The 26,648-nt window shown below is 40.8% G+C and overlaps 1 protein-coding gene across 1 annotated transcript in view; it reads left to right on the top strand.

Annotated features, from left to right (window-relative positions):
• THADA (THADA, armadillo repeat containing) overlaps window positions 1-26,648 on the top strand; it is a 296,890-nt gene that overhangs the window by 75,102 nt on the left and 195,140 nt on the right. The window contains exons 26-27 of the mRNA XM_025203203.1: window positions 1,391-1,513; window positions 3,405-3,496. Of these exons, the coding sequence (XP_025058988.1) occupies window positions 1,391-1,513; window positions 3,405-3,496 (215 nt within the window). The remainder of the gene's footprint in view (window positions 1-1,390; window positions 1,514-3,404; window positions 3,497-26,648) is intronic.

The following is a 26,648-nucleotide window of genomic DNA, read 5'->3' as shown; positions in this document are numbered from 1 at the left end:
TTAGTTGGCCCATATTTGGCCTCTGGCTCACATTTGGTCTCAGGTGTCCTCAGACACACCTTGGCCTCTCTGCCTTCCTCACTGGGGTCACTACTCTGGCCGGCATGCGTGAAGTCCTTCAGGCCCCTACAGACCGTACTCCATTCAGCTTCTGACTTTCTATTCCATACCAGGCTGATCTTGTCCACTCAGGTGGACCTGGGCCCTGTGCTTTTCTGCTGGGGTGTGCTCCCCTAGCCCTTCCCCTCCATGGGGTACCCACAAGGCAGTGGGGGCTGAGGGTATATTGCACCCCACCCTCACCTTTCATTGGGGAGGCAGAGGTGTGGCATTTCCTGGAGACTGCCCTGCCACCAGCAGCCCCACTACACCATCCAGCCCCAGCAGGGTGCAGTTTCAGGTCATGCCCTAGGACCCGGAACCTCCTCCATCCTCATACTTCCTACCCTGACCTCTCAGTGTTCTGGGAGCTGCAGGGTGAGTGATAATTTCATAGTAGCTAGGGTCAGGAGGGACCTGAACAGATCATCTAGCCTGACCCCCTGCCATAGGCAGGAATGAATGCTGGGTTCACAAGACCCCAGACAGGTGATCATCCAACCTCCCTAGGTGTAACTGCTGGCCCAGCTTCTTGAGCCTGGGCTTATACTGAGGCTGCCCAGCCCTCCTCTAATCCGGGGCCCTCTGCAGTCATGTGGCTGCCTAATTGGGGCTACTGCACCGGTCAGCTGCTCCACAGCTTGCTCAAGCCCCTTGAAGTGGCAGGCACCCAAAGGTGCTCTGCCCCAAAGAGCACTAGGATACAAGAACAAGCTGCCTAGGGAAGTTATGGAAATTATGGAATATTCTTTGAGGTTTTAAGAAGAGGTTGGATAGGCATCTGTTTGGGTCATTTTAAGAGCAGCAAATCCAGCATCTGTGACTGCATACAGAAGTTTAGGAAGCCTGTCGGGGAGGAGCTCTAACTATGGTACTTTACACAAAGTAAAGTTTAGAGCTCCATTGAACCCAACAAGCGTTCACCTGCTGGGGAGGGCAGGGGGCAGGGCTTGGGGCCTGCCTGCTCTGGCCCAGGAGGCTGCTAGATCAGCCCTCTCGCCCTCCCCTCCCTCCCCAGATGGCAACTCGGGGCAGCGTAGAGTGGTGAGTGGTGGTGACCACTGCTGCATGCAGTCTTTCCCCCGCTGCGTCTGTCTGTGTCTGGCTGGTCAGCCGGAAATTCCAATTAATGGAATTTCCAGTTAGCTAAATGCCAGATAGCGGAGATTTTACTGTATATGTAAGGTTTTCACTTCGTCTCTACTGATGTGGTTAAATTACACAAGTTGAGGACTTTTCCCTCCAAGTGGCATGTTACAGAACAGCTAACATTTATATTCTGTTCCTCCAGGTTCATGCTTTAAATATCCTGAGGGCGTTGTTTAGGGATACCCGCTTAGGTGAAAACGTCATACCTTATGTAGCAGATGGAATACAAGCAGCAATTCTTGGTTTTACATCTCCTGTCTGGGCAGTAAGTTTATACCTAATGCATTTTAATTGAGTGAAAGAGGCATGTGGTGGTGCTAATTAGAACATTACTAATATCTCTAAGCAATAGTATCGTAGCTACTGGAATTTGAACTTTCACAGCTACATATCAAATATATGGTATTTCCCATTCTTGTGCCTTCAGCCGTTGGAGGAAAAATTCAGAAAATTCAATTTGGGCCTCAGTATTTTGCTATATCAATACAATTTTGGCTTGCTATACTGCAATTTCTTGCTAATTTAAGAGTAGCAAAAGTACATTCTCTTCCGAAAGAGAAAAGTATCTGATTGTCTGATAAATTTTGATTCATATTTGTTATGTTAGTAAGAATCCAATTACACTGTTTGTGGTCATTGGTTATGGTCTCATTGCAATATGTTAATCAGAATGTGATTCTTACGGTCCAGTGTTTTATGATCTTCCATAGTTGAAAATAAATGTTGTAAAGCAATGGAAAACCTGTTTTATATTTTCACTTTGTCCTCAATGATAGGTATTTCCAGCACACTCAACTTAAATATTCCAGAAAGCCTTATCCTCTTAATGTTTTCATCTGAATGATGAGTTTGATATTCTTTGCCCATAAGCAAGATCAGCTCTGATGGTCCCAGCATTTTGGAAATTTCGAAAGCTCTGAATTCCAGTGAATGAAATGTCAGACTACTGGAAACTGATTAGATTTCTGATGAGTGTTCCTCTGGTCTTCACAGGCACATTATTTCTGTCTAATGCCTGTCCCTGAGCAGAATGAGATCCAGTATAGCGTTAACATTGCCTCCCTGTCCCATGCTGCAAACAACAATTTCCTTTCTTTGCACAAGGTAGAACTTGAAAAATTATATTTTGCCTCACGGAATGAAGAAATGGCATTGTTCTGCAGGGGAAGGAAGAAGAATTTTAGTAGTACTCGTCCTTTCATGGCCTCAGTTGTAAAGAGGCTCCTTCAGAGGCAAAAAACATAGTGACACAGCTCCTTTTACCACATTCTGGGGAGAGAGGAAGAAAAGGTCTCTTACCTCGTGGGGTGGAGAGAATTTGTCAGCTATAGGAGATGCTTACATTGCATGCTATTCTGCAGTGTACTGGAAGGAGGCTAGCCATGGTAGTATGAAAGCCTGTGCAGGCTAAGTTATCCTGCTGATTCCCAAGTTGATAGAGAAGCAGAATAACTTCTGAGCTGTATAAATGAGCAGCTACTTGCTTCGGTCCCTTAGCTAGTTGACCTATATCTGTGGCGTGCTGCTATTCCACATGCAGAGTAGCCATACCTCTGGGCATTTATTGCCTGCTGTCCTTTCCTGCACCCTCTGCCTGTTGCCAATTATTGAGGCTCTCGGAAAAAAACCCCAAAACCTGAGCTATGAATTTGGCCTATATAATGGCAGCAGCAAGAATGAAGGGTGCCCAATTAGAGTAAAATCCATGTGATATGGTGGAGGCTCATACTATTGGGTCAAGTTGGTGAGGGTGCCTGCCTTAAGGAAATTGGACAGGCACCAAAGGGCATCCTTGTACACATTTTAAAGATAAGGAAATTGGGGCACATTACACAGGAAGATTGGAAAGATTAAGTATGGATCTCAGATTTATGCCTCCCAGGCCCAAATTTTAACTAGTAAGCCACACCATCGTTTGGGTGATACATTGATCTCTATTAAACTGCTTGTCTTTTCAAGTTGAATACTGTAGACTGTGGTTTTCAGCTTCCTCTGATGCTTTTGCATCAAGAAAGATGCAGTACTAGGTTAGCAGATCTGTCTGTTCAGAAGTATAAAATACTGTATTGTTAGGTTTTAAAGTTGCTAACAGAAACAAATTTGAAGAGCTGTTTGGAAGCTTCTTAATTCCTATCCCATATTTCTTTATGTATTAGGTAAGAAATTCCTCTACACTTCTTTTTAGTGCCCTGATTACAAGAATTTTTGGAGTCAAAAGAGGGAAGGATGAAAATTCCAAAAAAAACAGGTAAGCTCCATCTGATATTAGCTTTACTTTTCCAAAACATTGCCTTAGCCAAGAACAATTTGAAAATGTTTCTTGCTTTAATAGATGTATCTGAAGCATAATATTACAAAAATATTTCAATTTGTTTAAACTGTTTGGTCAAGAATTAGCAGTTGGTGTTTTTGATCCAACAGCTTAAGCAATAAGCACTATTTCTAAATTCCAGGGTTGCATCGCAGACAGAGCCTAAGTCTCAAAGCCTGATTGCTTAGCACCTGCACTTCCCAAAAAATTTAATGGGAGGTCTATATTGTCTGAGCCACTTAGGACCATCCTGGATTTTCAGGAAGTTGAGAACCTGGTCTCGCTTATAGAATACCTGAACCCACAAGGCATTGCTCTTACTCATTTTTTTTTAAATAACTCCTCAGCCTCTTGTCGGCTTAGATCAATTGTTGTGACTTCCCTGGCTGGTTGTAGTAAAACCCTTACGTCTTGTATGATACGGTAAACTATAGGTATTCTTATCCTGGTATAGTAACCTTATAACAGTTAGAGAATAATGACATAGTTGTTGATTGCAGTTACTGTTATTTCATTTTTTCCTGCTGTTCTGCAATAATAGGAATTTGATACCAAATAGAGTAAATATCATTGGTTGTTATCCTCAAATACAAATATTTTCATCCCAAAAAAATATGTATGTACTTTTTTAGGAGGGAGTGGGAAAGATATCAAGTAGGGGAGAAAGGAGACTGTGAGTTCAGATGTTGCCTCAGATGTCGAGTAGCTTATGTTTCCATGCATCTCTGACGAGGCCATAGCTCCCTCAATCCACAAGGCAGTCAAGATGAGCTGTGTACTGTTTTTTAGAAGCAAATAAACTGAGAAATTATAAAAAAAATCACTGCAGGAACAGTCAGAACTAGACCCAGAATCCTAACATGATAGACCTAGAAATTACTAACTAATTGTGATTACTGTTGAACATATTTTTCTCTAATATATTGTTTCTTTATCAGGACATTATGTGTAATCAGTTTTCCTTTTATAGCCAATTTATTTATCCTACATATAAAGGAAAAAGGGAAAAATAGCTTTTGGAAAATGAGTGAACAGCAACAAAAATTTGGGGGTAGGAAAGGGATACAGCTGGAATTAATGGTAGTCTTGAAATTACTTTTAAGTAGGGGTTCACAGGTATTTTTTGGGCTGATACCGATGGCCGATTTATTAATGAGCCATATTGGGTGATACCAATCCGATCGGTGATATGCAGCCCGGCAGCTTGGAGAGCGGTGTCCAGCTGGTAAGTCTGTTGGGGTAGGGGTAGAAGATTGGGGACCCCATGGTGAGGAAGGGAGTAAGGCTAGGGCATGGGTAGGCAATGCACAGCCAGGGTGGGTCATGGGATGGAGCTGCAAGCGGCTGTCCAGAGGGCATTGGAAGAGGGGGATGGCTCCCACCACAGCACACACCTCCAGGGGAGACATGGGGGATGTGTGCATCCTGGATGTACGCATGGGGTGAGGGTGCGCTGCCACTGGGTCCGGGGGAGGCGTGGTGGTTCTTCCTGGTGGGGGGGGGCAGGTCTGCTGGGAAGGGGGGCTATAGGGCGGGCTATGGCCACCCCAAAATTTGCTGTGGCCCGCCCTCCCAGAGCTGTTGCCGCCTGCCCCGAGCACAGCCCCATCCCAAGCCCCCGCTGGGAGCAGCTCAGCTCTTCCCCTGACCCCAGCCCACAGCGGCAGCCGACCTTCACCCCACGCTCAGATTCAGGGGGCACACACCCCCATGCCTCCCCCGGGGTTTGTGTAGCTGGGGAGCCGACAGCCCCTCTTCCTATGGCCCCTGGTTGAGCCATTTGTGGTTCTGTCTCATGCCCCGCCCTGGCTGGGTAGCACCTACACCAGCCCCACTGCCTCCCTCTCTGTGGGGGCCTCGATCTACCTTCTCCCCACCCCCTTCCCTCCAACAGACTTACCAACTGGACACTGCTGTCCAGGCTGCCAGGCTGTCCGTGTTCATGCTGTGGCTGCACGCAACATTTATTGATGACATTATCAGCCACGTTAACCAAAATAGCTGATTGTCAGTAATGTTAGTTTTCCTTTTATCCGTGCCTATACGATATGGACCGATGTATTGGTGCACATCTACTTTTAAGTGATTTGATTTCAGGTTTATGGCCACATCTGCACATGAAGATGTTTGTTGAGGAAAATTATAAATGGTTTATTTCATTAGCTTATTGGTAATGTTTCAGTCTGTTCATTATTGTGCGTATGGAACTACTGTTTAAAATGATGATAATATAGGCAGGGCAGGATAACACCCTAGAGACCAACTAGTTCAGAGAGGCATAAGTCTGCTTGACTTCAGAATAATGCAGCTAACTATTTCTCTCAAACAGTGATTCTCAACCAGGGTGTTGCGGCATCCTGGGGTACTTTGAGATCCTTTCAAGGGTGCTTCTGGGTACAACTCCATTTTAGCACTACTAGGTGTGCAAACATGATTCACATGATAGACCCAGAGGCTGTGTCCAGACAACCACAGCTGTGTGGTATGTGGCACTGCAGATGCATCTGTGGCGCCACATACTGTATGTTCAGTTGTTCTCTGTGCTGCTGTGGAGCAGTGTAGAGGGTTTTTTTGATCCCTGAATATCCAGGGGTCAGAAGAACCCACAGAAAAAAGAGGAGCACCACATACATGGGCAGCACGTGCTGCTCAAAACTGGAGCTGGGCCAGCCAGAGCCGCACTGTGGCTGCTGGCCAGGCTTTGTGCAGCAGAATCATCGCTTCTGCAGCCCTGGGAGGCCCCCAGGACCCCAGGTAAGGCTGCTGGAGCCAGCCTACACTACCCCACCTGGGGTAACTTGCCACACATCAGAACATGCATGGCATTGGTGTTCCTCGGGGACAACTAGCAGCGGCACAAGGTGCCTCACTGCTAGTTGTCCCTGGGGAATCAAACATCCACACCACGTGTGGCTGCAGCCAGAGATTTCAAATAAGACTCTGTAGGATTAGCAGTACTCTGATCTGTTGTGGTCTTTCCAAGTTATTTGCAACAGAAGAGTTTCAGTATTATTTTTCTGTAATCAGAAAAAGTAGTGAAAACCAAGAGCTGGCATTTTTCAATGGGTATTTCAAGTCTAAAAAGATTGAGAATCACTGCTCTAAAATACTAGTTCAACTATTATATTGTTTTGGTATTATGAAAGCCACTAGATGTCACTGTTGATGCATTATTTTGGGATTCATTGTATAGTTATAGTTACACAGTGACAGTGGGGTGTAAAGTGAAATTTTCCTCTCCTTCAGGAGCCTTAAACTTTTCAATACAACGTTCTTGTTTTCAACTTGATACCATTTTCTCTTAAGTTTAAGGTTAATGTTGTTAAAGCTTTCAAATTGTAATAGTTCATTAGAAACCTAAATAAAGGTAGGATTTTTTTCAGGGACAGAACATGTACTGCAGCTCCACTGAAGTGTTTTATTGCCATAATTGTTTACTCAAGTCCTGAGACTAAATACATTATTACATCCTTCTATGAGTTCTCATAATTATAACATTTTAGCTTATAATTAATTATTGCACTGCACTGAGGCAAAGGGGGTCAAGGATCAACTTTAGGAAATTCTGTAGGTTTTAATTTTGTTTCATGTATTGGTTAAGGTCTTGAATGCCAAAGAAGGAAAAACTTTGTCAAAATTAAATAGAACCCCCTCCCCCCCAATTTTTAGACAATATAATCTTTTTACTAAATATTGTGAAATTGTTTATACAAAATCGCTCTTATATTTTTGAGTTGCATTGGAGTGTTGTAATAGCCACAGTGGTTCAGGAAATATAAGAGGTGAATATTTTTTGGTGATATTTTTTCTTGAACTAAATATAGTTGGGAGAGATGTTAAACAAGCTTTCGGGCCTAAAGTATCCTTTTTTCGTGGTAGGAGAGGCACTTATTGCCCAAAGGGTTGTCTGATATCTTTCCCAACTATAGTTGGTCCAGTTACAGAGAAACTCAGAGAAGTATTTGTCAAAGAAACAATGGTAAAAAAAATTCTGAGTTGTCGTATTTTCTCAAGTATAAGACAATCCTGAATATAAGATAACCCCTCCCCCCCCATTAGATTCCATCTATAGGAAATGTACAAATATCGAAGCATGGCACAATAACCGCCCATACTACACTGTATGCATGGTGCATGCTCATTTTTAGCAGCTACTTCGCCGTAGTGGTGTGCTATAATGGGGGAGTGCACCGCTATGGCAAAGTAGCTGCTGGTCACATGTAGATACCCATAGTCACTACGTCTCCATGGTGTGTTGCTGCAGCAATGTAGCATCTCATGTAGATGTGTCCACTATGCATGATACTAGTCCAGAGCGAAAAGGCTCATGGCTTGTCATATAGTTCATTGAGCTGGTCCCCAGCAGAGGCAACAGTGTTTCAAGCCAGGGTAACCCCACAGTCTAGCACTGCTCAATTTATGCATGTGTGTGCTGGTATGAGAATATAATATGAAGGGCTTATATGTGACTGTAAGATGGAGGGGAAAACCTTTGTTTCAACCCTAAGTACATATGGTAATTAAACCTCTATACTAACTACTATTTTAATTTTTTTTAAATACTCTTCTGTTTTCTGCTTTTGTAGAGTAAGTAATGATCAGGTTAAAACTGGTACATTGATTTTTATGTCAGCATATTATTTGTTTAAATAACTTTATACTAGGATGTGGGAACTTAGAATCAGGTAGAGGAGGGACCTCCGCCTGGGTCTCAGATCTCAAGGGAATGGCCCTAGCCCAACTGTGTCATTTCAGTTTCCCTCTGGCCCAGTATGTGTTTTCTTTATGCAAAGTAGAACAGCTTGAACAGCTTAATAAGAATTAGGGAAACATCTATACTGGGGTTGTGACCATATTACCCTATAAAATGGTTCTCATTTTCACGTGCAAGTCTGATATGGAATTAATACAACCATTAGGAAAACATTACTATAAATCATGCTGTGTACCCGAGACCTGACATGTATGCTGGGTTTTGTTCAACAAGGAAAAGAAAAGTTGAAACAAAGACAACAAAGCTGTGCTTTATGGTCATTTTAGCTATTTATTGTTCTTTACGTTTTATTTTAGGATCATTGCTTCTAGTCAGCATACTGCAAGTAGGCATTTGGAAAACCAATAGATTAGGGTTTCCAAATTGTGTTAGGGCCCCAAGAAGCCTCATTTGGTCTCCATGTATTGAGATCAGGACCCATACTGCTCCTATGGTCTGTGATAGGACCGGGGTACACAGCCCCTACATGCCAGGATCAGGCCCTGTGTGCCAGGATCAGGTCCCAGGGCCTTGTGCCACCCGCCTCCCAGTCCTGTGCCTTTAGAATCAGGCCCTGCGGCCTACACCTCCCCATATGCTGAGTTTAGGCCCTGTACCACCCCCGCCCAGTCCTGTGTGCTGGGATTGGGCTCTGGGGGCCTGTGTGCTGGGTTTGGGCCCCATGCAGGCCAGTGTCACCAATCTAGTGTGCAGGGCTATAGGCCAGATGACACAATACTGAGGGCCCTATCTGGCCCATGGGCCAGGGTTGAGCACCCTGATCTAGAACATACTGACTTTCAGTGATAGGACCCTGGATTTGCGTGCGGGATGACAGCAGGCTGCGGCTGCCGGCTGGGGCCAACACCAGCCCTGGGTTCTTCCTGGCACTTGGTGTGGACTGTGCCAGGCAGGCTCGGGTGCTGGCCCCAGCTGGCAACAGCAGCATGCTGTCATCTGCAGCCAGTGAGTATGGAGCTTTGAAAAAAAAAAGAAAGCCCCGCACTCACCAGCTCTGGCAGCAGCGATTGGGGCTTCTGGGTGCTCGTAGCAGAGCCCCTCTGTGCAGCAGGGGGTAGCGGAAATCACTCCCCACCCCCGCCTGACACCAGGATCATGGCATGGGTGCAGCGTTGCTCATCAGGGTGCTGCGTTTCTGCTTGGGAGCTGGGACGGATCCACCCGTCAGCTAGAACTCACGGTTCGATTCCCAAGCTCTCTGATCATTCCCCCAGCTCTTCCTGGGGGGCACGGCCTCCAGATCTGTGTGTGGGTTTTCAGCAGGTGGCTGCTGCTGGCTGTGGAAATAGCTGAGAGCCTGCTGTCATCCTGCATCATCCAGGGGCCTACGCCTCCTGGGAAGAGCTGAGGGAAGCGATCGGGGAGCTGGGGAATTGAACCAGGACCTGAACATTCCCCAGCCCCTGGCTCCCTGGGAATGGAAGGGACCTAATGGACAGATCTTTGTCACTGGCCACCAGCTACAGATGTCAGTATCAGAGCAGTCCTTCCCCCCCGCCCCCAATCTCTGTAAACCTGCCTCCGAAACAGCTCTGAAATGTTTCAGATGGCCCGTTTCAGTCAGGAGCTGTTTCAGAGCTCTGTGTTTCATTTCAGATTTGGTGTTTCGACTGTCAAAACGTCCAAATCCAAAACAGAATTTTCCACAGCCCTAATAGGAAGGTATCTAACTGCCATATGAACTTCTTGCAAATCTCTGTAAAACTTTGGAGATGCTCTTTTAAATATAGGCATGCGAAGGTGGGTGTAGCCACTTGTTCCTCAGATTAGGATCATTATATTCTCTCTACTTTTTTAGTTCTAGCCGGAGGTGGAGCACCAGGGGCAGTGCTGGCTCCTGTTTTGCTGATTGTGGTGGCACATCAACTTCCACTGCAGCAATAGCTGCTTTTGTACACTTCTCCCTCACGTACGCCAAAAGATAGTGCCAGGGACTATTGCTCTCATCTCTCCCACTCAGGTTTGCCACTTATTTTAGCCCTTCCTCTGCATATGAAATGATTACGTGCAAGGTAGTGAATGCTCTGCATTCCCTTTGGTTTTGTTGAGAGTTTGACAGTGTTCAGCACTTCACAAGTTAGAATTATCCCCCAGGCCAATAAAACGAATAAAATTCCCATTTAGAGATATAAAATATGAAAGCAAGTGTTTCTTGAGCTCTTCTATACGCTCTTTGACATTGAGATTTTTGCATAAATACATAGGTTTTTAAAAACCTTAGGCAGTCATGTGATACACTGTGGGGAATGGGACAGGATTTAGAGAGAAACTATGAAAATTGAATGATAAGTTCCCTTTTCATTAATCACGTGTAACTATCTTTAGTTTTCAGCCCTTGCAATATTTATTGTAGCAGCAATATTATAAATATGTTTCTTCAAGGAAAAATGTTGGGAAGGGGGAAGATATCTGTTGAAAGAACACAACATTTTTTTTGATGAAATAGGTTGAAAGAGACTCTTCAGGAATGTTTTACTTCTGTGAACAGTCCCACTGCATCAGTATCAAAATCAATGTTGGCATGCACCATCTGTTAGTGATTGTAGATTCCAGTCACGTTAGTTATAGCTGTTTTGGGACATACTTCAATCCAAACCCCTGGCTATTTCCTGGTGTAACGTCTCTTCTTATTTTGAATGAGACATTTTTAATTTAAAATCTTGATGTTACAGTATGTAGAGTACCTCTCAAATGCTCACACTACACATAGTATATTCCATAGCTGACAGGTTTACACCTTTTTTTAGGACAGTATTTTATACAGGTTTCCCTCGCTTTATGTGGATTCTTTATGTGCAAATTCGCTCTTATGCAATGACCCTTTTTATACCAAAAATTAGTTATATGGGAGGTAAATTCACTCTTATGCGATCGGTGTGGTGGAAGCTCACAGTCGTCTGCTTTCTGCGGTGCATTGTGGGAGTGACACACACCAAAATATAGTCTCCTGTGTGGATCTGTGCTCCTCACTCGTTGTCTGCAACGCGTGTTTCTGTAGTTGCCATCCCCATTTATGGCTTCTAAGCATCCCACGAGCTTATCTGCTACCCCTCTCCCTGGTCCATCAGTGAAGCCTTCACCACGCTCTCTTCATACCAACTAGACATTCACCACCACCCTGTGCTTGTGTGTACTGTCTGCTGTTGGTGAGTACCAAAATTGTCTTGTAAAAGTGGTAGAAATGGGTCTGGGAGTCAGTACAGTTAGCTGAGGTCTTAGAACATATTCCTATTTGTTACACTGTAAAGTGGGTTCCCTTATGCGAATTCGAGTTATGCACCGTTTTTATGAACAGCATAAAGCGAGGGAAACCTGTATATCAGATGAAGGCATTTAGTTTCACTCTCTGCAAAAGCTCATATTACATCATCAATGTTTGGTCATTCTTCAGTGTTCCTGATTAGACATTCTCATTGAGTGTGGATGGGAAGAATGGATCTCCTCTCTCCAGCCCCAGTCTACCTACCCTCAGATTCAGTTGATACTTTTCAGTGCTGTTAGATGCCCAGATAGAAATGTATGACTTCAGTTGTTTGGGCCTACATCCTTAAAACCATTTAAGCACCTAAATACCTTGATGAGGCTCTGGTCTCAACCTCTGTGCTTCAGATTTCATAAGAGCACTTCAGATTCCCTTACGCATCAGAGTATGTGTAATGGGATTAATAAAATTAAAAACATTAGGTGCTTAGATGCCATGGTAAGAAGCCATATATAAATATCTAAGGTGAAGAGAAGTGGTTGGCTGTGTTGGTATGAAGTCAGGCAAAGGTAGGGCAGGATAGCACTTCCCCTTCTGTAAAAAAACAAAACAAAACAAAACAAAAAAACAGCTTTTCATTTTGCCAGTCTGACAAAGATAGTTGTTGCCTATGATATCTCATGCTTCTCTGAGTCAGTTTGTCTAAGATGCCACCCTGCCCTACCTTCATCCTAAGAGCATGGGAGTTAGGGGTACAGTCCCTGAATCAAAACTTCCTAGACCAGTGGTGCTTAATGTTTTTGGCCAAATGGGCAGGCCCAGGCTATCTGCAGGCTGGATCTGGCGGATGGTCCCGATCCAGCATGGGGCGGTCACGACAGGGCCCCATCTGGCCAGTCAGAGGCAGGGGGAGTTCTGGCTTCAACCTCACCCTGCAGTAGGGAGGAGGGGGTGTGACTCAGCCCCATGTAGGGTGCTTATCATAGAGGACAGTCCAGTTGTCTTCTGTCCTCTATTGATAGGAAACAGGACTCATTTGTCCTCTATTTTTCTCTTCAAGAGAAAAACAGAAGACATAAAGGCGTCCGGTTTCCTATCAATAGAGGACAGAGTAGCAGAAAACCAGAATGTCCTCTTTGATGGCCCGGCTCCAGGCTGGACCCACAGGAGAGGGGAATGGCTCAGCCCCAACCCAGCCCTGCAGGGGAGAAGGGAGCTTGACCTGCTGGGTTGGGCTTGGGGTTTGGGAATTTTACAGCAGGGAAGGGTGACCATATTTATTGACACCATTCCCCTGTTGCCACATTTCCTGATCTGTGGGGGGCCCCATGGGCCAGATACCTATGGTTCTGCAGGCCACGTTTGACCCATGGGCCAGAGTAGAGCACCCATGTCCTAGACCTTAAGTGCTGGAGGCTGCAAGTGGAGAAGAACAGTGGAAAAAATGCTGGTCATACCCTGTTCACTCTCCCTTTCCGCAACTGCTCTCTGCTACTGTGTGATGCAGGATACTGGGCAAGACGGACCTGTGGTCTGATCAAGTAAATGGCAGTTTGTATGTTCTAAAGTAGGTAAAAATAGTCACAAGATCTTATTACCCACTGAGCAAGTTTGTATGCCTTTCTGTACTGTGTCCTATATGGAAAAAGTCCTGTCTGTCTCCTCCCCTCCCCCCACCCCCAAGTAATTTAAAGTATTTTTATCTGCAAAGGCATTGGTAGGTGGAATGTATGAAACATGAATTAGACAAAAGAACACACCACAGATCTTATCTTGTCTCATTGGTTTAAAAAGTTGCTATGAATATTCCTTTTATTTCTCGTCTCCACTTATTCTTTGTTCAGAGACCAATTATAAATGATTATTAATAACTATTTTAGTTCATGGATCTCTGGAGGTGTAAGGTTGTAGATAAGAATGGAGTATGGAATTAGGGTTGTTTTTTCAATAGCCAGTGTTATGCTTTGTTTTCAGTGTTTTTTTTCAATAACGCATTTATTTTACTTAAATGGTAAAATGGTAAAACCATTTTACTTAAAATGGTCTTTGAATGTTGACATGACTGATTTAGAAGACTTAATCTCAGTACTGTCTCAAGAAAATATTGAAAAGTTCATGCAGAGTGTGCAGGAGACAAAGTTAAGTTACGACTTTTACTGACTATAAGTCCAGTAATATAGTGCTTATTTGAAAATAAGGGCTTCAGTCTTTAGAAAATAAAATGTATTTTGAGTAATAAGAGTAACAAGTACTGTTTGTGCACTAACATAAATTTTCTGAAAATTTTGTGCAAAAAGATGCAAAACGAAATGCTGGATGTAATGAACTCTCATATGACCAATTTCCATATTTTATACGGATGATAAAAAATAAAGTAAAGTGGAAAAACTCTCTAGGAAATGTCTTATTTCTTATTACAAAAGAATTCATATTACAGAAAAGTGTAGTATGTATTCTCCGTTAAAGTTTTCTTGCATTGAGAATTTACACATCACTAAGGTTGGTTGTGTTCCTCAGTTAGTCATAATCAACTTTATTCCTACTGATATTTTGCAGGGAAGGGTTTTTATAGGTTGTGGATGAATTAGGAACATATAGTTATTAGTCATATCATATTCATCTATCTAGACTAGTATCCTGTCCCCAAAAGTGTTAGTTCCAGATATTTCAGAATTTGTTATATAAGTATCTCAGTGTCAAACTGTTGGATGTTCTTATTGTCTGTATTAATGCCCAGATTTAAAAAAAAATGTTGTAAACTCTTGCCTTCTATTTTGTGGAAAGTAATTCCATAAGCATTGCCTAAAAATGTCCTTGTATCTTTTTATCATTGTTAAAATTGTTACCTTTCAACTTAATTGTATGTCTCCTTGTTGTAGTATGTGAAGATAAATAGACAGAGTATATCAGATATTTCTGTGCCTTCTTTTGTTTTGTATGCTCCTCTCATTACCCTTACTTCCTAGAGGGGCAGTATTTTCTCTTGTTCTTTATGTGGAAGTTTTTCTTTATCTGATTACTTTTGTCACCCATCATTACACCATCTCTATATCTTATATATTCTTTTGGGGATATAGGTAGCAGAATTGAACGCAGTATTCCAAGGAATAACACACTATAGTACAGTCCCTTTTTAAAGGGATTTTGAAATAACTCAATTTTTGAGAGAATTTTCTGCATACTTTCATTTCTTAAGTTGAATATTCTTATATTTCAGTTGACGTGTTAATATTTCGTCTGGCTAGTAATAAACATCTATCCTATGTGCAGAGGCATGGTTCTTGTGGGGGGAAAAAATAATATATGTGACCAAATAATTATCAGAATGCATATATACACCAGCAACATTAATGGCATGAGAAATATAAATTCAGGCATTTAAAAAAAATTCTGAATTTTTGAATGCTTGCCTTTCAACCTTTCATCTTTTTAATGCAGTACTTTTTTGGTATATAATATCTTTTTAGATTTTATAACCTACCTCAGTTATGAATTTAACACTTAAAAGAATGTGTTCTTTTATTTTAAATGTACCAAAATACTCTAGGTACCCAGCGTTGCTTTAATATATATGTTTAATCTCATCAAGGCAATGCGCTGTTAAACATGTGATAAAAGTTTGGTGTATATTTAGATGCCTTTTTGAATAGGGATAGATTTGAGCACATGCTCAGATGCTGTCCTGAGTCAGTATTATTTAAATAAAATATCTCACATAAAAGGTAGTGTATGCATATATATTTGTATATACATTACCATAAGGTTGGTAAAGATTTGTTTTAGATTAAAAAAAGACAGACAATTATTTTTCTCACTAACATGCCTGAAAATTCCTTTAGTGGAAAAAAGTATGAAAGTCTCTCCAAAATGTTTTCCTTTAAATTTCTAGTGTTGAATTGCTTCCATTTTTCTCAGTTCTGACCAAGTTATTTGGCTTTTTGTCTTGATCTACATGTTGGGTGCATCTACACATCACCCTGTGGCCATGTGGCAATGTGCTACATAGTCACATAGCGATCATGTGGGTCTACATGTGATCAGCAGCTATGTTGCCATAGTGGCGCATTCCCCTGGTATAGCACGCTGCTATGGCGACACAGTGATGAAATCTAATTGTGTGTCGTGTACGTGGCGCAGTAACTGCCTGTACTGGATCATGCTTTAGTAGTTTTGGAAGTACTAAAGAATAGTGCTGTAGCAATGGCGCTGTATGGCAACATATGGTTGCGCCCATTGGGTATAAAACCCCTTTAGTGAAGTTCGTCTTGAACAATGAAAAGCATTTCTGTTTCAGTGCAAAAGTAAATACTTTTAGAGAGATTAGATTAATTGAAAGATCTATATAGTGGTAAATTTTCCAACAAGGGATTAAATGATAAACAGTTTGTAGTAAATAATCTAAAAAGATTCTTATAATTTTTTTTATTTATACAAATATAGTAATAGATATGTATGTCATTATTGACATCAAGTTACTAGCTGTGAACCTGAATTTAAGTAATAGCCCTCTACTTTATTCTAGCAAACAATTTACATTTCTATTTTTTATATAAAAAAGAGTGGTCTTCAAAGGGAGTATTTTAAATATTTTGGGGTATTTTGGTTAACAATTCATTGCACATTTATCCTCTGTGACTGTTCTCCATAAGCATTTTGCTTTTCAGAATTGCTTTTTCCACACCTAATTACACAAAGGTATCATAAATAGCAAACCAAAAGGTATAAAGAAACTTTTACATAAAACAGATCAAAGCAAAAACAGACCATGCTGTCCTTTGGAAATCTTGGCTAGCCACTCTTGTAAATAAAAGTGTTTCTAATGCAGAAAGTATTCAACTACCGTATTTATATAGGCCTTGATTGACAGTTCAGTTATTAACTTCATAAAAACATGGGCAACATACGCTAGTAAGAATGTTTATTCTAGCACTTCTATCAGAAGGAAAATGAAAAACAAGATATAATAGCTTGTTCTCTGTTTAAGTATTTATTTTAGAACTATGCAGTATAAAAGAATGTTTTCTCAAGTCAGTGAACTCAGGCTATTTTGCTTACTGTTCTGGAATTTAAGTATGTTTTATAATTCCTTAAAAAACAAAAGTTACATTTACAAAAGCTGTAAATTCCACTTGTGCATAGTGATTCTTCCATTCCCCTTCAAAAATTTCCTTTCTTACAATATTATACATAAATCCAAACTGCTGATTATGATGTAGTAGAAAGGCTAGTACCCATTGTTCTCACTGAAGGAAATGTATTATAATTAAATTACGTAGTGTAATAACTCTGTGAATGACAAAGACAAGAAGATCATTTTACAACTTTGGCCCAAGGTTTTTAATTAGCGAATACATTGCAATTTTTCTTTAATTAGTAACAAGAATTTACACAATGTGGTTCTTTCCCTTTTTTCCTCCAGAAGGGCTAGGTTTATAGTCATGATGCTAGTGTACTAAAATTCTCTTTATGAATGTGATATTTTTCAACCTTGAAAGCTAAGATCATGAGTGCCCTAGAGACATTGTTAAAGAAACCAAAATACCTAAGCCTAACAAATGTATACTACTATTTCAAGTGCAAAATTATTCAGGTGAGATTTCTAAAATATATAAACTCTGTTCCTAACAAGATCTTTACAGTGGACTGCCCAAATGTCCATCACTATCTACTTAAATCTCTAAGACTTGGAGTACTGATGTTTCCCAGTCTGCCAGCCAAGTGATTGCTAACTGGCAATGGGTGTGCAAATATGTGCTTTTTTCTGCATTAGCTAGAATAAGTAAAATGACACATCTTTTCTGACATCTGATTGGCATTTTGAAGTGCCAAAACGATTGCTTCATACTGATATTAAGACCACATTACCTCTAAAGTTCTAAAACCCAACAAGCAAATTTCAAGAAGCTATATGGTAAGGGAAGGGGAGGGGGGAGAGAGAGAGACTCACTCTTGTTTTAAGAGGGCAGGATCCTTTTGAAACTTGGCTTTTTCAGTACTGTGATTTTTATACTGTAGTATTAGCTTTCATGCAGCTTGGTTCATGGATGACTGGTGCCTCCTGAGTCTGGGGGGGCACCAGTGGGGCATGACTGCGGGGGTCCCCCAGTGGCTGGTTGCTGAGTGTGCTGGCAGCATGGTGATGGCAGAAGTGCCAGTAGTTCTGCTGCCAGTGGAGCCAAATTCAGGGGGGGCACAAGCGCTATCCGTGTCCCGCTGCCAGCCAAAGCACTTGCTGTTAGAGAGGGTCACGTGCCCCACTATACATTGCCTATGCCTTCACTTATACTTCCAACCTTGAAAGGACTGTAGTAGTTGAGTCATGTTGGTCCTTTGATGAAATACATCTAAATAAAACCTTTCCTGTAGCCTAGTTTTAAAAGGAAATGCTTTAATATATTAACAAACAAAGGTTTAATATTTGATTGCTCCCTACCCTGTGAAATGGAAAGAACTGATGCCAAAGAGTGACTTCTAAAAGAAGAGAACTGTATTATCAAGAGTTGCAAGATCTGGCCAAGCTCCTCCTGTCTGACTGCTCTCTCCAGATTACTATGTTAGGTTCATGTCCGCTAGCCCCATGCGTTCTAAACTTCTCATTTCCTAGATACAGATTCTGTCTTCTGCTCCTCTATGGAAATGAAGTCTGAAAGCCCAACTGATGAATTATAGGATCATACTTGCATCACACTGTCCTCTTGCAGTCCACTGATTCATCCAGATTTTTCTCACCTGCTGTCATTTTCAGGTGGTGAGCTCTGAGCTTAAAGCAGAAAATCTTGGCTTAGTCGCTTGGTATGTGACTTCGCACTTTACTGTTTTACTTTATTCCATTTCTATTACTGCAGTCCTCAAAGCCATCTGCTTATTCCTGTCTGGTATTCTGGTTCCTCTCTGTTTGTATTAAACTTCCTAACTTGGTGGTGTGAGAAATTTTGGTAGCATAATCCTAATTTTGTCATGCCAACATCACTTAGTGAAAGAATTCAGTAAGTAAGGGTTGGACTATATGACCCCTGAAGTCCCTTCCAGCCCTATAATTCTAAGAGTGTTCTGAGACCAGACCTTGAGGAATTCCATTAGTAACTGGGCTCTAGCCTGATTTCCTATGTAGCTGAATTTGTAGCCATTGCCTTTTTAGCCTTCTGCTCTTTACAGTTTTTCTATTGATTTCCTCAGCTCTCCATCTTAATTAGCAGTTTCCCAAATAGTTGGGTAGTAAATATGTTACTGAAATCCATATAGATGAAATCCAGAAACTCTGTTATCTTATCTAAGAAAGGTATCAAGTTAGTCAGGTGTGATTTATCATTGGTTGGAATACTCAGTTTACATTTTATTCCACTGCTCTTCATTACTTTATTTGTCCTCCAAAATTGGTTCTAAATACTTGCATACTAGGGATGCGAACACTTAAAAAGTTAATCATTTAACTAGGAAGCCCTGTGATAATCAGTTATCGCTTGCCAGTTATCATTTAGCATGCAGCTAAAGGGTGGGGGGGTACAGCCCAGAAGGAGGTGGGGAAAGGGAAGCCACACTGGCAGGAACTGGAAAGCAGGTAGGAGTAAGAGGGGAGGGAAGGGGGATTTGTACCTGTAGGTAGGCTTCACAGATCCTGGTACAGCTGCTTGCAGCCTCCCTGCTGCCTGCCACAAATAGCCTGGGTGCTGGGCAGGCCCCTGCGACCTGCCGTGGAGCCCAGGCTGCTCGTGGCAGGCAGCAGGTAGGCTGCAAGCAGCTGCACTGGAGTCCACGGAGCGTAACTCTTAGGTACTAGTCCCCTCTTCCCCTTCCCTTCCTCCTCACTGTTCCTCCCTCCCACCTGTCCTGGTTCCTGCTGGGGGTTGACATACCAATTAATCATTTAACCATGGTATTTACAAGCAATAAGGAAAGTGTTGGAATACTCTTTCTTAAGTATGTATTCTTTTCTTAATTTACTGAAGACAGAAGAGGCAAACACATTAAATGTAGGCTACATGTAAATAATTAACCATTTGCTTTGGCTACTATAAGTATCAGCATCAAATTTGGGCCTGGCTTAAAATTCAGTTGGACTTGTGCCTGCTTATGCCAGGGCTGAGCTTGATTCCTACAGGTCTCTGTATTGTAACTTTATATGGGATGTGATAGGTAATTTTTTGGTTTAAGTAATTTCAGTATAATTGTTGGCACAGTAAGAATATGTATAATTCTTGGATGCAAAACATGAAAAAAGGACCTTGGTGAACCCTATACCCTTTTAAGGAGCCTTTATACATGTTGCTTCTTTATTTTTGCTTTTTCCTTTTATGCTTTTCCTATTTTATACTTTGTTCTAACCTTTATCTTAATCTTAGCTTTGGTTTTGTGAGGTTCTGGCAGCTTATTGATACTTATTGTAAGAGTATATGTTAGAGGGACCTTGAATAGCCCTAGAAGGTCAACTGTCTTACTTAAACCTTGCCTGCTGTAGGTTTTTTTTCTCCTCTCTAGGCTGTCACAATATAAGCAGATGATTCACAAATGTGCTTTGTAAAGGTAGGATACAAGGTTATGGAGTCCTTTAATTCTTCTGAAAAATATGAAATAAGAGACATGACAGAAACAGATAACCGTGACATATGTCATTGTAAAATGCTACATACGCACAAAATGTCATTTCAGTTTTTTAAAGTTGTACTCCTACTGTGTGTTCTTAGCACTAAGCAAAGACCACCACTGCATCCAAGATTTTATTTTTTTAAAGCTGATAAATGGTTCACATTGCACCAAATACAGTAATATAGTAAGACAACAAAATGTATAAACATTGATTTCAACCTACGCATCAGACAACAGAATATCTCTTAATCAGAACTGATAAATAAAACCTGGAAGAATGATTCTGGAGATGTCATGTTGACTAGGAGGAATTCATGAAAGTAGTAGGATGAATAAGAAAATGGAGGGGAAACACTTGACTTAAGGGGCATGGTCAAAATGTAGTAGAAATTGGAGTGAAGTTATAAACTAGATACACTTTAAAATCATTTAAAACATATACATTCTGTTTAAGAAAGTATGCTGGTATTGAACATTTTTATCAGCTCAGAAAAAAGGAACAGAATATAGTCAGAATGTGGACATTATATTGCTGCAAGCCTGCTAATTTTCCACTAAGAAAAACAGTAAAGCTGTACAAGCACCTATGTGAATAATCAAAAGTACAGTTAAAGTTCTGTAAAAACTCTTAGCTGAGCCTTTTCTGGAATTGATAAGCTGCTTTTTCTGTTTCTTTTTACATTTATTTTCCTTAAGAAATTTTATACATCCCTATAGCACATTGCTGTGTTGCTGCCACTTAAAATAGACTTTTCTGTAAATTCTTTTTGAGAGCTTATGATTTTCATCTGTCTTCAGTTATTAACTTTAGTTGCAGTACCACAATGAAGGAATTAAGTCACAATTTACAGGTAGCATCCCTACAATTTACTGTTAGACCATTTTAATTTTTAAAGGAATTGGATTCCATACTTGATTATTATGTTGTCTCAAACATAGCATGCACATTTCCATAGTGTTACCTTTTGCCACATCACAAAAACTCCCTATATTTCATAAAAAAATATTTTCTAGGTAGTGTCCTATTACTGTTCCTTCTGTGTATCAACTGTGGAGCATGTCCATATGAACAGAAACATTGGAAAGAGTAAAAGTGTTGAAGAGAGTGGATGGAATTGTTACTCGAGTGGCAGATGGAATTTGACTTAGATTTGGAATGAAGGGAAAGATTCTTCAACAGAAAGTATTTTAAAGTACTGTATTTTTAATTTGGGGCAAAGAAAGTAGAATTGGGAAAACCATCCTTCTTGATTTCCATCCCTCAAACATAATACTCCCTTTCCTCTAAAAGTCTCATGGTCAATCTTGGTTCTGAAGCGTGCTGATTTGCAAGTTAACCTGAGCATGGTGCCACCATTTACCGAAAAACTATTCTAAAGAAAGAAGTGTTCTCTACACAACCATCTGGCATGCGGCTACTATAAGACCTTTGGGGCAGAAACTGTCTCTTCCATCTTGTTTGTTTACTAAAATATATGCGCGATGATATTTGACCAGATTAGAAGCAAGAGATTGATTCAAGATTAGTGTCTCTGGTTAAAATGGTGCTAGATATCCTTCATGAGAGTAACAGCAGAAAACAAATTGCTCATCTGTTGTTCACTGTTTTACTCTTCTGTTTTCAATGAAGTTACCCTTATTTTATGAAATATAAATAACCCAGCATCAAGCCATGTTGTTTAGATCTTGCTAATTCTGTTTGAAATATCAGGCTTTTCAAATATTCTGTATCTGTATAGGGGAAAAAAAGAGAAGCTAAAATAATAGAGGGCAAGTCAGTAATAAATAATTTAAGCTGGGCATTGGATAACAGTGCCTTTGCACTCTTTCCAGTTAGTTCTTTTATTAACAGCGGTTTTGGTGTATAGCTATAAAATCCTGTGACCTGTGAAATGTTAGTTTAATTGCAGTTAATTAAAAGTGGTCTCCTAGTGGCAAGATCTGCATCTGAGTTTATCATCAGTAACTGTTTCTGTCATCAGTTAGTCATCTTCACAATCTGTCCTCTTTATTTAGTCTCTGTATACAGCTCCTTTTTAAAGTAAATCAAATTGGTTCTTTAAGAACTGCTTTGGTGGCTTAATATTATTTCAGTCTGGGATGAACATTTAACCTTCACTGGTGTGTTGGTATGTAAGTAACTTTGCAGAATACTTGCTTTCTCTTTCAGACATGATGTAGTTCTTTTTGAGTCTGAGGCAATGTGTGTGGGCTGGGGAGAAGGGATGTTTTTGTCACTGAAATGGGTGATCCAAATCTTGAGTATTGGCTAAAATGTGAAAATCTCAACTGCTATTTTATAAATACTTAGGCATTTCGTACATTAAACTGAATGGAAATCATGTGAGTAATTGCCATGTGCTCCTTTTAAAATCTTCACCTTTCCACTGTTTTGTGCAAAGAGTGAGTCGAATACCATACTATTAACTAGGGCAAAAAAAAACTTCTTTGTGTTCTTGAGATACCTGACAGAACATTTTTTTGCAGATGTCCCTGATATTACCACTGATTAAAAATCAACCAGGCAAAAATATCTATTTTCCGCATCAAATTTATCTACTTATTTTACTTTCTGCTTATTCTACCACTCTATTTTTGGCCTCTTTTTTTTCCCCTTGAAGTTTTCACGGTTTGTTGGTTACGCTTTGCTAGAACATTCTTATTTCATCCTGTCTCCAATAATGTTGCTACGCCATCTAGTCTATGAACAGGAAGTGGCCAAAGTTTTCCTATAGTGCAGTGGTTCTCAACTGTTTGACTCAAGGCGCCCTTTGTTAGAGTCAAGGAACCCCTTGGAAAACGCCAGCTCTTCGATTTCACTCTTTTGTTTCACTATAGAAAAATACTGTATTTATTCAAATCCAACATGACTTTGAATTTGAGATGACCCCCCAATAATTAGATTATACAAATGGAAAATTATAATAGACTCTAATTATTAGACAGTCATCTTAAACTATCCCCAACCACAGGGAAGGGGGCAGGCAACTTGACCCTCCATATCTTGCTCCCCTGCCACTTGCCCCTTGTTCCTGTGTTGATACTGCCTGCCCTCCCAGCTGATCCTTGACCCACGCTGTCATCCACCCCAACCCCCTGCTTCTGTCTCATCCCCAGCCCAATCCCTGAGATGCTCTGCTTCCCCATCCCCTGCCCGATCCCCAACTGTAGTCGCTGCTTTGCTGTTAACGCCAGGCAGCAGTGACAGCTGCCCTCGCCCTGGCCTGGGGCAGGCTCAGCACTGATACGCGAATCCAAGGCAAGACTTGTTTCTCCCCATGTTAAATGAGAAGGGAAACCTTGTCTTGGACTTGAGTAAATATTGCAATAGAGCAGTTCATCTCTTGCAAAGAACTCAGAAAGAGCACAACAGGCCAGAACTGTTTTGACACTTTGACTTCCTAATTGTAATTTCTGGGCTTAATTGTGAGTAATAAGTATTCGCATACCTCACTAATGTTGTGTGTCACCTGTGGCTCCCTGGTTTCGAACCACTGCCTAACAGACTAGTCTGCTCAGAGGCAGCAATAAGTACTCTGTCCAAATACTTTCAAGGCACATCTTCTACACATATCTAACAAGTAGCAATCAAGTTTAGATTAGATTCCTTCCTTCAAAATAATCTCTGGGTCAGTAATCATAAATTATGTGATTTCCCCGTTTCAATTGCCGTTCTCTTGGGGGAGCGGGGGTTCCACCTCTGGCTATCTATAAACTGCATAAAATCTATGTGTACTAAATGCTTTTTAAGCCTAATGTTCTAAGAACTGAATGCCTAATTCTAATATTTTATTCATCAATTTTGCATTTATTTAAGTAGGCCTTTTGCAACAGGAGCCAACCCTTAAATTAACTAGTTGTTTGAATGGTTTTTCAGAGGTGTTAATCAGCTCCCTTGACATAAATAGTTACTGTAAATGCTCAGACCAATTTATAAACTGGGAAATTGTATTTGGGTTTCTAAAACAAGAAGTGTAATCTTGATAATGCTGGTTGTAGTACTACATCTTGGGAATTCCAAGGCAACTCTTTTTGTTCAAAAATACCTCCTTATGTTCTTACACAAACAAACAACCCTCCCCCCCCTTTGAATATTTATGCTTCCAATTCACTGAAAATCATCCAGTTCTTTGAAATATTTTCAAAACTTCTGCCCTTGGATTCATTTGCAGGCTGTTTTATGGATGTATAAATCTTACCTGTGCTAAACAGGTCATGGCATTAAAAGCTCATGTAAACAGCTGTCAGTTATGATGTCATCCTAAATCAAATACATTTATGTCACATTTTTTAAGCAGTCATGAGAAAACTAGAGATGACACTTATTTTACACAGGATTGCTGTTTAATAGAGCTGAAAATGTTAATATTGTTTTTGAAGGTGGTTCCCATTGGACACTTTGGGGTTTAACTCTTAATAACAATAACTATGCAACCCTGTCTTGGAAAAGTCATGCTCACTTGGAAGTTGGGGTTGTTGTTTTTTTTAAATGGTACTTCTCATGTATGTGCTTGACCGATTTTACCTGCTGCCTGAATTGGGTATATTAAAATGAGAATGCAGTGCAGAATGAAGATTTTTATAGAGCCTCAGCATTAATATAGATGAGACTCCAAGAACTGATTTTGGGAGTATCCCCGTGGCCGCTGCTACATGTTACCTATATTGTACAATTAATTGGTGAATCATGTAATAAATTTAGGTTGGCTACATGTGCAAAGTAAGAGCAACCACACATGCAGAGTAATTATCACACTATAAAAATGACTAGCCAGCTCTAAAAAAAAAAAAGCCAACTAGCTATGAATTAGTGCTTGAAGATGTGTAACAACTTTACAGCTGGTTTCTATCCAGCTTTAATTTGAATGCGTAGAAGGACCTGTTTTCCCCGTGCAACTATCTAGTGTGACCTACAGTTTCTGATCCATCCAGAGTAATTATTTGTTGGAAATGAGACTTCAAAAAAAATAGGCTTCCATTTCTAAGAAAGCTTATTGAATGGACAAAGCACAAAAATAGGAGTTAAATTGGTGTTAGCGACGTCAGAAACTGGACCTAAACATTGAGATCTTTAATCTATAATCTCTTTATTTCTTCAAGGAATTCAATTTTAAAGTTTAAATTGACTGATGCATTAGATTTTTTGTTTTGTTGTGTTTTCATTTATGTGTGTTTTGTTATAGTATTACAGTACTTAGATTTTTTTAGATTACATGAATTTTGCTGCTTTGTATATTTTGTATTTTTGTGCATTTGGGCTGAATTGGACTTCTATTTTGTTTTAAAGTCCCAAAGTATATAATTGTTCTTCTAACCATTTTTTTTCCATGAGAGGAAGGTTATATGTTACACAAGATGCGCTTTTAAGTGAACATTCACTGATAATGCCTGCAAATATATCAGGTAACTGCTGAATTCTTTAGCATGATGGTCTAGAAATTCAGTCGCATCTATATGATGTCTTAAAAGTTTAGGTTTTATTGAGTTAAAAAGAATTCTGCAATCAATAAGGTATCCATGGTCACCTATACATGTGCAGTGAGGTTGCTCTGGGAATTGTTACCAAATCTGCCCATTACTTTGGGGTGTGCTCATTTATTAGGGATAGTTTCTAGGGTCTTGGTGATTCTGTCAATGTGCTGCTTGTGTTACTATACGGAGCTGTATTTCTCCCTTCTGCAAGCCCTCACCCCCAGTGGAGCTATCTTGCAGGACTCAGTCTCAATGGGACTGGGTTCCTCCAGTCACCAAATCAGTCATACACACAAACACACACAAATTAACGTGACACGCCTGACCTGGCCGGGCTGATCAGCATGGACAGGCTGACACCCTCATATGCCAAGAATCAGTTCATAACAGCAACAATAAAATGCAGTCAAACACAAGCACACAGGTAAACAGAATCCCTCTGAATCCGGCTGGGTGTCCAGCTGACACCCTCATGGGCCAGCATTCAGTTCATAAGGGCACGTCTGAGTCAAACTGGGTCAATCAGCCTGTACAAGCTGATCCCCTTATGTGTTTCAAACTCAGCACGTCCCAATCTTTGGCCTCTTGATGAGCAGACCCCACAATAATTTGGGCTTCACAGGGATCTTTAGCATAGGTAAAAGAAGCGTTGCTGCAGAGCACGGGAGGAAAGAGAAGCAGAGAAGGAAAAGTATACCCAATTACTACCAGTTTGACTATAAAAGTTATTTATTGCTAAGCATATGAAATATATAATAGTACTAGTAGTAATAGACATGCAAAAGAAAAACAAACACCAACAATGACAATACTACCCTGGTTTCACTAAGTATTTGGGGAAACTTAGCTCAAGCTTAACTGATACAGTTCAGGTTCAGAAGTTTATGCCTAGAAAGAAGACAGAGAACGCTGGGATCTCACCTAGTCCACGGTACTCAGGCTGCAAAGCTGACAGGCACAGTCCGTAGCACAATCCTTGAAGAGAGAGATGATCTGTTCTTCCAGCGTCCCAAGAACGACAGGGGATGGTGTCAGCACAGGGGTTTTCTTCTTCTTCT

The sequence above is a fragment of the Alligator sinensis genome, unplaced genomic scaffold (genome assembly GCF_000455745.1).
Source record: "Alligator sinensis unplaced genomic scaffold, ASM45574v1 scaffold377_1, whole genome shotgun sequence".
NCBI lineage: Eukaryota > Metazoa > Chordata > Crocodylia > Alligatoridae > Alligator > Alligator sinensis.
The sequence above is the reverse complement of the archived record's forward strand: the minus strand, read 5'-3'. Positions and strand labels throughout refer to the sequence as shown.